This window comes from Salarias fasciatus, chromosome 7 (assembly GCF_902148845.1).
Source record: "Salarias fasciatus chromosome 7, fSalaFa1.1, whole genome shotgun sequence".
NCBI lineage: Eukaryota > Metazoa > Chordata > Actinopteri > Blenniiformes > Blenniidae > Salarias > Salarias fasciatus.
The window spans coordinates 17088313-17102796 of NC_043751.1; the positions used below are offsets into that span (position 1 = coordinate 17088313).

General features: G+C 42.2%; 1 protein-coding gene across 1 annotated transcript in view; it reads right to left on the reverse strand.

Moving 5' to 3' along the window:
- Nucleotides 1–14484, reverse strand: part of pclob (piccolo presynaptic cytomatrix protein b) — a 53315-nt gene that overhangs the window by 25042 nt on the left and 13789 nt on the right. Inside the window, exons 12-13 of the mRNA XM_030095858.1 lie at nt 12909–13970; nt 3679–4530 (exon numbers count right to left, since the gene is read on the reverse strand). Of these exons, the coding sequence (XP_029951718.1) occupies nt 3679–4530; nt 12909–13970 (1914 nt within the window). The remainder of the gene's footprint in view (nt 1–3678; nt 4531–12908; nt 13971–14484) is intronic.

Sequence of the window (14484 nt, forward strand, 5' to 3'; positions counted from 1 at the left end):
CAGCCACTGCATCTTTAATTAGGGCAATAGGCTGGCTCATCTTTTCAGGTGGAAGTTCTGGGGTTGGCTCGGGTAATGACACTGAAGTGGATCGAGGGGGAGGAGGAGGGGGAACCTTCTTTTTGACTATAGTAGTTGATGATGGGGCTGGTGGAAGCACTTGGGTAGTTTGTACTGGTGCTTGGACAGGACTCACTGATGGAACAGCTGATTGTACAGGAACTGAGGATACAACTTTTCCTTGGGTTTCAGTTGCAGTAGTTACAAGTGCTGAAACTTGAACAGGGGTTTGTGCAGAGATTGGAGCTGCAGTTGAAACCAGATCAGGCATCTGGACAATGACTGGCCCAGGGCATGGTGGCAAAGCAACAGAAGCAGAAATAACATTGACTGAAGCAGAAGTGGTCACTGAAACAGGTGAAGTTGCCACGGGGGCTACAGGTTGAGCTGAGACAACACTGGGTAGGGGGCTTGGTGATGAGACCTGGACAACTGCTGAAGGAATGTTAGGTACCTGAGATGGAGATGAAACTAAGTCTGGCATTTGGACCAAAACAGGTACAGTCGAAGATGGCTCCTTCTGAGGCTGAGTTTTGGCTTCAGCAGTAGAAACGTTAACTGACACTGTTGAAGGCTTTTCAGCTTTGGATGGATCAGACACCACATCTGGTATTGTAACTATGACTGCCGCTGGAATGGTTTGAGAGACAGGTGCTGCCGAACTAATGGCAGGTGATGATACTTCTGGAATCGATTGACCTTTATATGAAGTTGGAGGTGTTGGTGTTGACATTGGCGTTGAATCTGAAGAAGGAGACGTTTGTGCCTGAAATGATGAGGAAGATGTTGCATTAGAAGCCAAACTGGAATCTGGAGTTGCTGGTGAAGTTGGAGGTGACACTGGTGATACAGGGGAAGGAGTAGTAGTAAGTTCTGGAGCTGAAATTGGTGTTGGAATAGGTTTTGGCTCTGGAATCTCACACACTACACATATAGGTTCCATTTCGGTGGTTTCAGACAAAGGTGGGCTAATGGATGGGTCTTCCTTAGGCTCAGAGTCGTCACTGGGGGTAATATCAGAGGACATTCCCATGCCATACTCATCTGCAAGACTGTCATCTTCTTCCTCTCCAGAGGAACACTGTGTGATTTTAAGATCTGGTATAGGGAATAATGCCTTTCGAAGTGCAGGATCTTGAGGAACCATAGGCCTAACAAAACCTATTGACCCGCTAGGAGTAAAAGGAGGACCCATGCCCTCAGTGCGCTTGGGGGGTTCAGAAGGACGTGGAGGTGCCGGCCGTTTCTTTTTCTTCACTGCGACATCACCAGAAGCTTCAGTGGTTGTCACAGGTATATCAGTTTGTCCTGTAAGGCCAGTCTCTTCTGAGGATATGGTCACCACGCAGGTTTCAGGAACAGATAAAGGACCAGTGACTGCAGTTGCTGAAGATGACGAATCCATTGCTGTCTGGGCCTGCTGAAATTCATGTTCGATCATCATCAGTTCTCTCTTTTTCTGCATCATCTCCTCATAAACCTCCTCTGGAGATCTGAGTTTTTTAACAGATTCAGAGCCAGAATCTCTTCTGGGTTGGTCCAGTTGAGTTTCACTGAGCTTGATTTCAGGTTCCTCAACCAAGGACTCATAAAGGTAGTCTTCTATTGCCATTCCTCCGTAGAGTGGTTCAACATCAGGAGGACTTTCTCCTGGAATGGCTTTTGTTTTCTGAATAATCTCTTCATATGCTTCTTCTGCACTCTTTAATGATTTTGTGAACGTATCCACTTTTGATAGATCAGAAGGGGTGTATGGTATAACCGTTGGTGAAGGTTTCCGTCCTCTCTGTACAGCTCGTTTAGCTTCTGCTTCAGACTCTATACTGGCAGAATAGTCAGAGCCTGATGTCCTATGTGTTTCATCTATTACTGTGACCTGTCTCAGACCCTCTGGGGAAGAATCACCATCAGTAGGAGACAGTGGGTGGCTATGAGCCCTCATATTTTCTTCATCAGAGGAGTCTTCAATGGTAGGAAGATGCTGAGCTGGCTGTTTGTGCTTGCCTTTGCGATGTGATTTGTCCCGACTAACTTTCCTGTGACTTGGACTACTATCACTGTCCTCCTCAAGAGACGAAGCTGATGTATGAGAAGATTCTGGAGTAAAGCTAGATGCTTGAACACTAGATGAACCCTTTGACAGGGATTCAGTGATGCTTTCTACATCATCTTCAGTACTCTGCCTTTGTTTTAGGACTGGAATAGCTTTCTTGAAAGTAGTCTTGGGCATTGTTTCAGGAATATTTCCAGTCAATGCAGCATCTGTTTTTGTGAGGGCCACATTTCTAGCAGGACTGCCTTCATTATCTGTACTGCCTTTCTTCGTCAGTGATTTAGCTGTTACTGATGCATTATCAAGGGTAACGTCCTTGACAGATTCTACATTTGCCAACTTCTTGTCTTTCTCATCATCTGATACAGACATTTCCTCTTCATCTCCCATACCCAATATCTGTTTACGAATGAAGTCTTCATCTTCTATGGAAGAGTCAGCACTTTCAGTTTTCAGGTCCTCACTGCTAGATGAAACATTAGTGACTTGCAGCCTTCGCCTTTGTACTTTAGGTGATGGCGAGGGTGTGATTTCACTTTCACTGCTCTCATCCATTGGTTGGAAACTTAAGCGTCTTCTGTCAGTTTTAACTTCTGTCTTTAGTGGCATAGATGGCTCAACACTTAAATCATCTTTGGGTGCATCACTTGGTTTCTCAACATTCACTTCCTGTGATATTGGTAAAATCTGGGGTTGATCTTCAATAAGTTCTTCTGGCTTAAGTGGAAGCTGAGTCAACGGGACAGCTATGTTTTCCAGTTGAGCCTGCCCAGCAGGTAATGAGACTTCACTTTTCGTCTCAGAGTCTTCTCTTTTTTCCTCTTGATCCTAAAAAACAACAACATAATCAGTAGAAACATGAACATTTGCTGAGAAACAGTGGTTACATGATTGCAAAAACAAGCGACATCACAGAGATTCAGCAACAGCATTGTACAGTAGCCAGTTACCATCCCTATTCATTTGTGTGTGTGTGTGTGTGTGTGTGTGTGTGTGTGTGTGTGTGTGTGTGTGTGTGTGTGTGTGTGTGTGTGTGTGTGTGTGTGTGTGTGTGTGTTTTAACAACCACCTGTTTGACACAGGAACAACCCATACTTTTGCCCATCTCAGCATTTAGTCCTGTTCTGTCAATGCACCTAATTACGCAAATATCATCTAACTTTTTTTGTATTTTGAAGCAAGCCAGAGGTATAATCTATATCCACTGGCAGTAGGGCACACTGAAAGGGCAACAGCCTTTAAATAAAATGTCTGCATAACAGAGGCAATGATTAAGCTACACAAAGCTTAAAAGTTTGAGTTCCATCCCTTAGTTGGACTGTTTTTCACAACAGGATTCCTGATAATTAGATGAAAAAAGTGCTGCTTTGGTAACCAAACATTATCTGAAGCACAATGACAAATGTATTGTTAATGTGATAAAAAGAGAACTTTCCATTTTCTTTAAAGCCAAAATGGCAGCAATTCAAGGGATATGTTTTGTGACAGACTTCACAACTATTTACAGATTTGATGAAACTGAAAATGTTATTACAATAATTATTTAAACATAGAACCATCCTTACTTGTATTGTAACAAGCTCCTTAGACAGAGGTTGAGAGACTGGAGTAGAGGCGATGGTGGGTATCTCTTTGACTGACTTTGCTGCCAGTTCCTTAGAATCGAAGGCCACGGCAGGTTCTCCTTCCTTCACAGCCTGCTGTTCTTGAGACTTGGGTTGCACTTGATTTTGCTGCAAAGTTTGTGTTGGCTTTGTCTCTATGTCATCCTTGACAATCTTCTCTGGAACAGGCTGCTCTTGTTTTGTTTCAGTTGCAGCCTTTTCAAGCTCAACGGCAACAGAAGATGTGGGCACGACTTCTGCCTCCGCCAAGGGCAAGGAGGGAGTTGCATTTTCAACCACTTCACCTTGTTGAATGTCTGGTTTGGAATCTGGAGCTGTGGGAAATTCTTTCACAGCAACAACTTTCTTCACTTCTGTCTTTTCCATGGGTTGAACAGGGATTTCTGGTGCTTCAGCCTTTGGCAATGTTTCTGGCTGTACTATTTGCGCCGTCAGGTTGGGAGGGGGTTCTGTTGTCGATGCTGTTGAAGGTTTTCCTGCTGTCACGGGTACAACCTTTGCCGTGGTGGGTATGGGCTCAATCTGAACGGGTACTGCTGTAGCGACTGCTTCCATCTTGACAGACGCTGACTCAACTTTTGCTTTTGAAGTAGGAACTGTTGGTACCGCCTCGACAGTCGCGGCCACAGGCTGTGATCTCGTAGCTCCAGCTGTGGGCTCGGCTTTCGCTGGAGCAGGTTTGGGCTCTGTCTTTTCTGGTTTGGTGGATACAGGTTGAGGCATTTTTTCTGCGTCTACAAGCTGTCCTGACAAAGCTCTTTGAGTCTGGCAGTTCAAACACAGCCATTCCTTCTGTAAACAAACACACATAAAAAAAACATTAGAGAATACCCAGAATGCCTACCAGGAACACCTTGCACACACAATTTTTTATCTACCTATGTTATGATAGAAAAAAACATGTTGATATTATACTCAATATGTTGCAGATCTGTCTTTATAATCAGATGTGAAAAAATATTGTTCCCATGAGCTGCATGGTTTAAATAACTGAACTTAACCAGTACTATTTCTTAATTTAGCTAGATTGAAATGCATTCAAGCTGAACACGCATTTGTTTCAAGTGATTTAGTTCATCAGACTGAAGGCAGAATTTTGAAATCACAATTGCCTAACACATCCTCTAAACCCATCATCACTGAATACTGTGATACACACACCACCACCACATTCACTACCAGAGGTACAACACAAAATCAACACCTAGGCAGACAAAAGTAATTAAAAATGAGGTATTTTCTGTTTATCATCTAATTATCAACTGACTTCCAATCAGCCTTTCCCATTTTTTCCTCATAATAAAAGCAGTAAACATTAAAATGGTAAAGGAAAAACAGTGCAGTGAAGGAATGACAAAATGAGAGTCATTAGTCTAAACAAGCGAAACAAACTACTCTGTCAGAAATGTTTCATTAAGTGCTGGAGTAGAAACACATTGATCAACTCTATTTTGGCGTTTAGAAAAAATGTGCATTTTCCCAGGGGCTGCGTGGTGGTACAGTGGTCAGTTCTCTCACCTCACAGTGAGACTGTTGTGGGCTTGAATCTATCTGGGCCTTTTTTAGACCGGGACTTTGCATGTTCTCCCAGTGCACGCATGACTTTTCTTTCCACAGTTTTAAAACATGACCTGAACTTTCCAGTGGTTGTGAATGTGAGTGTGTGTGTGGTTGTCAGTTTCTCTGCGTTTGCCCTGTAAAGGACTGGCGAACTCTCCAGTTTGTAGCCTGAACTCGTCTACTCGTCTGAACTCGCCCTGGGATTGGCTCCCACACCCTTTTACCCTACAGGATAAAGCTGTATGGAAGATGGATGATGCAAGTCAGTCAGTCATGGGAGATACAAAAAAAGAACATCCAGTGAAATTTTAGTCAATTTTGAAATATTTAATAACTTAATTCACCATGTTTTTTTTTTTATTAGGAATTATGAATCAGTGCAAGGAATGAATAGAACCTGATTAAATCAAAATAAGTCCCTTTAAAAGTTGTGACATAATTACATGTGCTTTGCATGGGAATATCTATAGTCATTAAATGAAAACACCTGTCTGGTTTAGTTACACTAAAAAAATCCATATGCTGATTAAAACACACTTTTTTAAATCTCATGCATATAGATTTAAAAATAATGAAAACCTGAGACTACATGTTGTTATGGGAGCACATTAAAAAGTTGAAAAAACACAGACATGAAATTCCAGATGGGAGAACAGAAAATGCATCATGTAATACTGGGTTTACCAGCAAGGTAATAAAGTTTTGCAATGATTTGTGGTGGATGAAACTTAACTTAAAAATTCAAACTGTGAGGTACATCTTTCACTTCTTCCAGATCTCAACGATCTGACTAATAATGGGTGCTGACTAATGTCATGCCAAAGTAATAAAAATGCATCAGTTTGCAGAGTCTGTCTCACACTTAAACCAATGCATTGAATCATGTACTTTATATTCCATAGAATTTTTTTAATAAAGCTCATGATATCAGTTCTTAACATGCTCTCATGCGCTCTATTACAATAGACCTTACATCACTTATAAGACAGCAATAAAAATGCTTACCTTGCAAAAGAGCTAATCACATTTTATAAAGGATAGCATTATGATAAGATTGAATCCACAGATGACATGGTGTATAACATCAAAGCTCCATTAATGGCCAGAGGAGAGAAAGGTACTGACTGTGTGTAGATGAAGCAGAGTGTCTGTGCTAGCAGACCAAATCGCAGCAATGCGACTGCCTCTGCAGAGCCAGGGAGAGACGCTCCGATACAGGACAGAGGGGGATATGACAATGAACGTATACCCCGAGAAACACCACAAACCTTTTTTTTTTTTTCTTTATCTTTAAGATCTGTATCTTGAAAGCTATAAAAATTAAGAACACTAATTGTTTTAGTGGAGTGATAATACAAATGTGCAACAGTGCAGCACTTTAGAGGAGATTTATCTAAATGCTTAAACTCAGGGTTTTTCAAAATTATTAACAATAATGTTGGATACAATGACAGAAATTAATAGAATTCAGAGCATTATGTGTGCTGGTGGGTGGCTGTTAATAAAATAATGTCTGCCTACTTCTTTTGCATAACTGACAGTATAACTTCTCATATGCAGTGACAACATCTGGGCAGCAGCAACATAAAAACACTGTCAAGCTTTACTAACTGAAACTGCTCATGATGCATCCGGTGAGCCTGATCCCTTTTTCAGTCCCCAGAGGTTCTGCCATGAGCCTAATAATCTTTTTTGTTCCCGACAGGAGTCAACAAAGCCTCATCAGCACAGCGCACGATGCACATCATTGTGTCAGCGTTTTAAACCTTACTATTTTAACTTCAAATGCAAGCAATAACTGTCACTGCTCCACGAGAAAGGCGGATTTCGCTGACAATAATATAAAACTTTGAAGCTATAACAAACATAGAAAATCAACTAAACACCTAGAAAAAAAAAAGCTCTTTCTCCAGTTCTTTATCATGTTTTCAGGATGTAATTACTGCTAACAAGGGACAAGCTCTTGTTGCCTGTGTAGGCTAATCAGCAAAATCATGTCACTTTGTAAAGCAATTCAGTTGATAAATTAATAATAACCCACTCCAGCTCTTCCTGCTTATCTGATCATTTTATGAACCCAACATAACACGATTATCAGCAGCAGCTTACATGCACTAATGCTGTCTTTACAACTATTTAAACACACATGTATCACATCCAAAATAATATATTTTTTCTAGTTTTTATTGTTGTTTAATTCCAAACTGTCCTAACGATAATATGAGTAAACTCAGGTCAAGGAGTGTGAAAGCACAAAAGACATTCTGATTTCTCAATTTTGAGAATTTTGTTGGTAAAAACACGGTGTTTCTTCAGCAGCATGACCATTCCAGTCTTAAGTGCGCCCGCTTTCACAAACCTCATGGCGTAGATTTGATGTTAATGCTGTTTTGTTATCATTAAGGGAGCTTGCTTTTAGTGCCGCATCATTTAGTGCTGTTCTCTCCGCCAGCGTTTCCACCTGATACTCATGTGTGAGTCTCAGGGGTTGAATTATGTCCTGTGCTTTTAACTCAACAGTGAAACCCTTAAAAAAAAAAAAAAAAAGCATGTATTTTGTTTAAAAATTGCAAAGTATTGAACCCACTTGTGCACCACTTCTGACATGCAGGGTGGATGTTTGACACCTCAGGTTCACAGAGACAGATGTGTTAAAAAAACAAGATTACAGCGTATATTTATAGGAGATAACACAAAGCATCGGCAGCTACGTGATTGGCTGCAGTATTCCTTTTACTGAAATCTAATTATACCTCAACTTTCTCAAATTATAGTATTGCAAATACGTGGCAAAATAAGTGACCCTTATCAACCAAAGTGACAAGCAGATGCGCATAAAAAAAAATGCATGAAACTGCAAATTAATTGCTCCATTTCTGCACTGTGAATCACATGCCAGACAAATCAGCAAAGCTAAAACATGTACAGACCACCGATGCACCAACCCTGCATGTGAAAACTCATTTAACCTGTGATTTCTTCATCAGTCGGTAATTAAAAAAAAAAAAAAAGGAAAACCGCATCAGTCAACAAAAAGTGCTAATCCTCCCACATCCCCCCTCCGGTGTCAGTCACTGCCTCTCAGCCACACTGTTTCAGAGCCACGCAGAGCCGCAGGGTTTAGGAAAGCTGCCATCATCCTTTTGTCTAATTAAATCTGTTTTATGAGTAAAGACCAGGAGCTCCGAGCAGAGAGCAGTAGGAGAGGCGGCTCCACACGATTAGCCTGTGAGCTGGATTACCAGACCTTCACAACGGCAGCAGTCAGGAAATTAGGCTCTCGACACAGGTGTGCTGCACTAAGTGGATCTGCTCAGATGCAGGAAGAAACGCAGAGTTCACCTCATTCAGAGAAAAAGGTGTTTCTGCTGGAGTACAGCACATCGAATTACATCAATATTTTTGTTGGAACATACGCGTCATCTCTTCCTCTCCACGATTCTACACTGGAAAACCCAACTACAAGGTGTGTAAGGTGAAATTTAAATTTCCAAACTCGTTTCCAGCCGCAGAAAAACTGGTCGCCAGTTATCCAAGTAGTTTTGGGATCCATATTTCATGATGACCTGGTTGCGGGAGTGAGTGACTTTTTGGGCTGGGGACTCTAATATTTCATGGCCTCTCTACAGTTCTCTCCTGCTGTTTCTACTGGAACTGGCGAGGTTGTTATTGATTTGCTGGCAGATTCCTCTGGCACAAACTGGAGCTTGCTAATATACTTGGCTTTCAACGGCGCTCGGTGCAGGGTTCCTCATAAATCAGGACCAACTCAACCCACTAATTTCTAATAAGCAGAGTGGTTGATTCTAAACACAAGAAAATATAATCCAAGGTTGCTTTTTTTTTTCTTTCTTTCCTCAAGTTAGACACCGAGTACATCAGCACACTCTCCTTTGAAGGAATGATGCAGTGGTGCTGAGGAACAGCCAGCAGGAGGGTGTGGCACAAGCAGAAGGGCACACACTCTATAACGATGGGAACGAAAAGAGGAACACAGCCAAACGTCTAAAGGGAGGCTCTGTTTGTTCCTGTCTGACAGAAAGCCATGACATATATTAAAATAACAACCTGGTTCCTTCTCAGGGAAATCACTGAAGCTCGAGCAAAAAAGTGTTTCCCTCAGAGTGGAAAACATTTTCAAGGTGTCGAGTTTTCCCTCAACTGCATAGACGATTTTCAGTTATGCAGTTGTTAGCTATTTTGCAGTTTTTCTGTGCATATGAGTATTTTCAAAAATCTGCCCATCTGTTGTCTCATTCAAAAAAAAACCTTGCCTGGGATACAGACCAAAATGATCTGAACACACAAAATCTAACCATGGAGTACACCACATCAAAGATGGACATTTAAAACTATGTGAAAGCAAATCAGCTCTCATATCAGCACTCATCATAAATCACAGTCCCCCCTTGAAATGTGCTCATGTACGGCTCTCCACACAGCTGTTTCCATGGATGGTTAATAAATGCTTAATAAAGTTGAGTGCATTAGTGTGAGGAGACATGGCAACAGCCGAGAGAAGGACTGTGCTTTTAACTAACATTGAGGCAGACGTTAAAATGCACAGAAGCACAAATGAAACAAAATTCCATTAGCAATAAGTGATTTTTGAGTCATTTTATTTTGTGTGTGGCTTATTTATGTTCTCCTTATGTCTGGGTGAATTTTCTCTGGTTTCCACAGTCCAATAACATGTATTTGAGACTAATTGGTGACTATATTTTGCTCATATTTAGGAATGTGAGTCTGTTCTTAGATATACTTAGTCTACAACTGTCCGTTTATCTTTAAACTGTTGCCATCAGAAATCTAATATGTTGTTTATGAAATTAGCATTATACTTCACAAGCATTGCTTGCTAGATGAATGTATTCAGTTAAACGTCTCATCAAAAATACATGAGAGAAAAACAATTTGTAAAATAACATATGGACTTTGCACTCGGAAAAAAATCCAAGCCAAAACATATGGCCTTCGATACAGATATGAAAAATGACGGAATAATATGATGAATTGTCCTTCGCGCCATCTTGCCGTCACACAGGAAGCTTTCGCTGGCAATGGGTGACACACGTGTGCCCTACTTATGAGACAACAGTCACTCCGCGGCTTTTGATGGTATCAGCTGAAGCAGAACAGGCAGGAGGAAAATGGACAGATTTGCTGCCAGCACTCACTTCTACCAAAGCGGCCTCCTTTTTTGTCAACCTTTATAGACCTTTTCATATTTTAAAAGGAGTCAATTCTGTGCTCCTCCCTAAAAGAGCCGCACAGATCCAAGATAGAGGACAAAAAAAAAAAAAAATCACAGCCACACTGGTTAAAGCAGGTCATTGGGCAGCTTATTCTGTTCAGATGTGTTTAGGCCAAGCTATTTCTGGTTTCCTGAGCTATTAAGAGGAATGAATTTATGTCGTACACACAGCCGCAATCATTTATGCTTATCCCTTCCCCCATCCAACCTCGACCCTCGGGCTCTTCCCCTCGATGGTGTCAACAAAAATAAACTGTCAATTACGTAAGAGCCAAAACTATTTCAGTTATTCCTCTATAATGGTGTGCCATTTGGACTGCACATGTGGCTGTCCATCTCCGAGAACCCGGTAAATGCGGAAAAATATAATGCATGAGTATAATACAGAGATAAGGTCTGCATTTAAGATTATTCTCATTCTTTAAAAAATAACTGTCAGCACAGAATGCTTTGTCTTTTACAGCATGTCGGAATGGAAAATAGTTGTATCATATCATTTTGGGAAAAAAATGATCTCCTGCATGAACAGTAAATAATATGACCACAAAAAGCAGTCCTATGGAGGGATAAATTCAATGCAGGAAGGAACAGCGTTGCATTAAACTACATGACCTCCATGTGAGGGAAAGCAGAAACATGTTTTATTGCAGCCTACATACAATTATTCCGATATTGTTGAATTACAGGGAGCCACTGCTCTGTGAACCAGCAGATGGCCTGAAAAGTAATGTCTCCTGTTCTAATGTACTGCAGTGTGTCGTGTTGGTCATAATCCGTTTCACCTCTGCTTATTGGCATATCGCAGGGCTTTGCCATCTCAAATCTCTCACGGGGGCTGGAGATTCCCTGCTCTCCCATGGCATCAGATCCCATCACACTAATGCTGTTGCACAACCCTCAATCACTTTAATACGTTTTCAGGGGGCTGCCGGTCTGCTAAAGCGCTCGTCTCATGAGTAGTTATGTAATAATTCTGGCCTCTCCAGAGCAGAGATGGCCACAATCGCCCGTCAACATGTAAACTGCATTTGGTAGGTTATTAAAAGTTAATCATTTAAAACTGAAGCCTCTAAAAAAGCTTCACAGTGTGCTGTCGCACCTTTGTCTAATAGTCCACTAGATTTCAAGAGAAACAAACAACAATGGAAATGACCAGCATGGTGTTTCACTCTCCAGCTTTCTGACTTTTCATGTCAAAGAAGAATAAACCACATGGATGTCGCGGCATTTTGCTGGCTTTAACCTAAGATATGTTGTGCTTGGATATACGGTACATGAACTTAAAGAAGGGCTGGCGGTGTTATTGACATGCTTCAGTATGTGCTAACACAAACTGCTCTCAACAGTACAACGATCCCTTCATCGTCTATGCAGCTTTGTCCAGCTTATCGACGCAGGGCCCTGGAGCCGATCCAAGCTGACAATTAGCAAAGGCAAGGCACGCCCCGGACAGGTCGCCACTCCGTCATGGAGCAAAGAGAGACAGTCATGCATATTCACAGCAGTTCAGAAGTTAGAAACACCAATTCACCGGATATACATTTCTATGGACTGTAAGAGGAGATCAGAGTATCTGGAGAAAGCACAAGTACAAGGACGAGCAAATTCCACACAGATCAGCCAGCAAGCCTGGGATTAGTCAAGAGCACTAACTGCAGGATTCGAAATATTACTTTGAGATGAGAGATGGGAATGTGCAAGCAAAGTGAACAAGCTATGTTCAGAATTCACTCGGTGGAGATAGCATGAACCCTTTTTATTCTGTTCACATTGCTAATTCATTAGGGCAAACACAGAGAAACAAGCAGTCACACATTCACATTCACACCTACAGGCAATATGGGAGATAGCACCAGCGCATCCACACAAACAGGCCACCAAGTCCAAACAAGGAGTGATAATGTTCTCACAATGGGGTGAAAGAGATAAGCAGTACTTCATTGTTCACTCTCCAGTAGAGGAGAAGAAACAGCATTAACCTCAAGATATAATGATGAGCTTCAGTCGACAACAGGTGCCTTAAAAATGGATGTATTTCATTGTGAGCTGATTCTGTTACGTTCCACTGATAATATGGAGATGTGCATTTCAGAATGCTCAGGTTGTGAGTGATTTTGTAACCTGTGCACATGGAGAAAGTGCCCGATCTTTTTGTCATTCTGAAGCCACGACTCACATCTGACTGCCCAGCAGCTGAACTGAATACTAACAACTGTTGCTCCTGTCCTTGTAATATCAATGACACCATGTAATGATTATCGTTTAGCTGAACCCATGACAGCTTAACTGACAGGTACAGAGACTCAGGGAACCCAAGGGAAAAATATGCATGAACAACAATATTTATGACACTTACCGCTGCTGTATGGGGCATTGGATTAAATCCACAGAGATTGCAGACAGTGTTCTTGCATTCAGTGCAGGTGTTGTAGTTGGGGGGATCCTTAGAGCCCACGTTCAGCTCAACTTTACACAGCGGACAGGTGGAGAGACCTGCTTTAGAAGCACTCTGAATTGCTTCTGTGGGCTTTGGAGGCTGTGGCGGAGCTTTCTCTACTTTTCCTGGTGCCGGGGTCGAAGGCTTAGCCTGAGGTGGCTCTGATTTCTGTGCCACAGGTGGTTTAGTGTCCTTTGCAGGTGCCATCTTAGGAGACACTGGGGGCGTAATCTTAGGAGAGACACTGCCCGTGGTGGACATCTTCCGTGGAGTCGGTGGTGTAGTTTTAGGTTCATCCTGAACAGCAGAAGTTATCAAAGTGGACGCCGAGGTCAGGAAGGATGACCCAAAGCCAAACATCTTTCCTTTCACCGATTCGGCAGATTTTACAGCAGTAGGCGGAGTTTTAGGGGCACCAAAGCCAAAGAAGCCCCCTGACTCCTGCTTTGCAGGCTGAACGGGTGGTGTTACAGATTTAGCTGGAGTGGTTCCTGCTTTCGGAGGCTGTTGTGTGGATGGCTTTTCATTCTGCTTAACCGGCTGAGACGGTGCCGGTGCAGGTTTGGAAGGTTGGCTCACTGGTTTTGTGTCCTGTTGCGCTTGCGGTTTCACCTCTGTCTTGGTGGTCTGAGAATCCTGCACTTGAGCAGGCTTTGCCGCTGGCTGCTTCGGGCCAGCCACATCCTGAGGTTTTCCTTTTCCAGCAGCCGAAACTGTCTCTGTCTTTGGTGCTTCCACCACCTTCTGGGCTGCAGTTGGCATGGGACCCTTCGCTTCAGTGGCCTGCTCTTTCGGTGGGGTTGCTTTAGTGAGCTCTTTCTGCACTTCTGGACTCTCTTTCGGTTTCTCTTGCACAGAGCTTGGCGGTGTAGAAACCTTGCTTGGCGAGGGCTGTCGTTTCGCTACAGCAGGTCCAGCAGGCTCTTTAGCAGCTCCTAGGGCTCTCTGCACCTGGCAGTTCAGACAGAGCCATTCTTTCACCTAAACAAGGAGAGGAAAATACAATCAGCATGTTCTTTTAGGACACAAACAAACAAAAAGATTTATACAGCAATTTAGCCTTTTTATGCTCCTGGCTTTGCATAGTGCAAAGCATTTCAAGCTCTATACTCCATTAGACATAGATTTATTCACAGATGATTACTGAGCAAAACAAATAATCATGAAATTTGTTGGGAAAAAAATGTATTCCTGTGTTGTTTTTTATTTGTTGTCACGCTGTTGCCAAACTACGACAGAGGGCTGACTCTGGGTGACAGGCAAAGTACACCCAGACCATGGCACCAGAGCATTAGCACAAAAAATACACACACATACTCATATTTATTCACACCTACTGCCCATTTAGATTCACTAATTTGTCTTTTGAATGTGGGAGGATGTTGGAAAACTGAGGAAATCACACACAGGCAGAGGAGGAATATGTAAAAAAGGCCCCAGTACAGATTTCAACACAGGTTTTTTTGTTCTGAATCTACAATTTTAACCCCTCTAT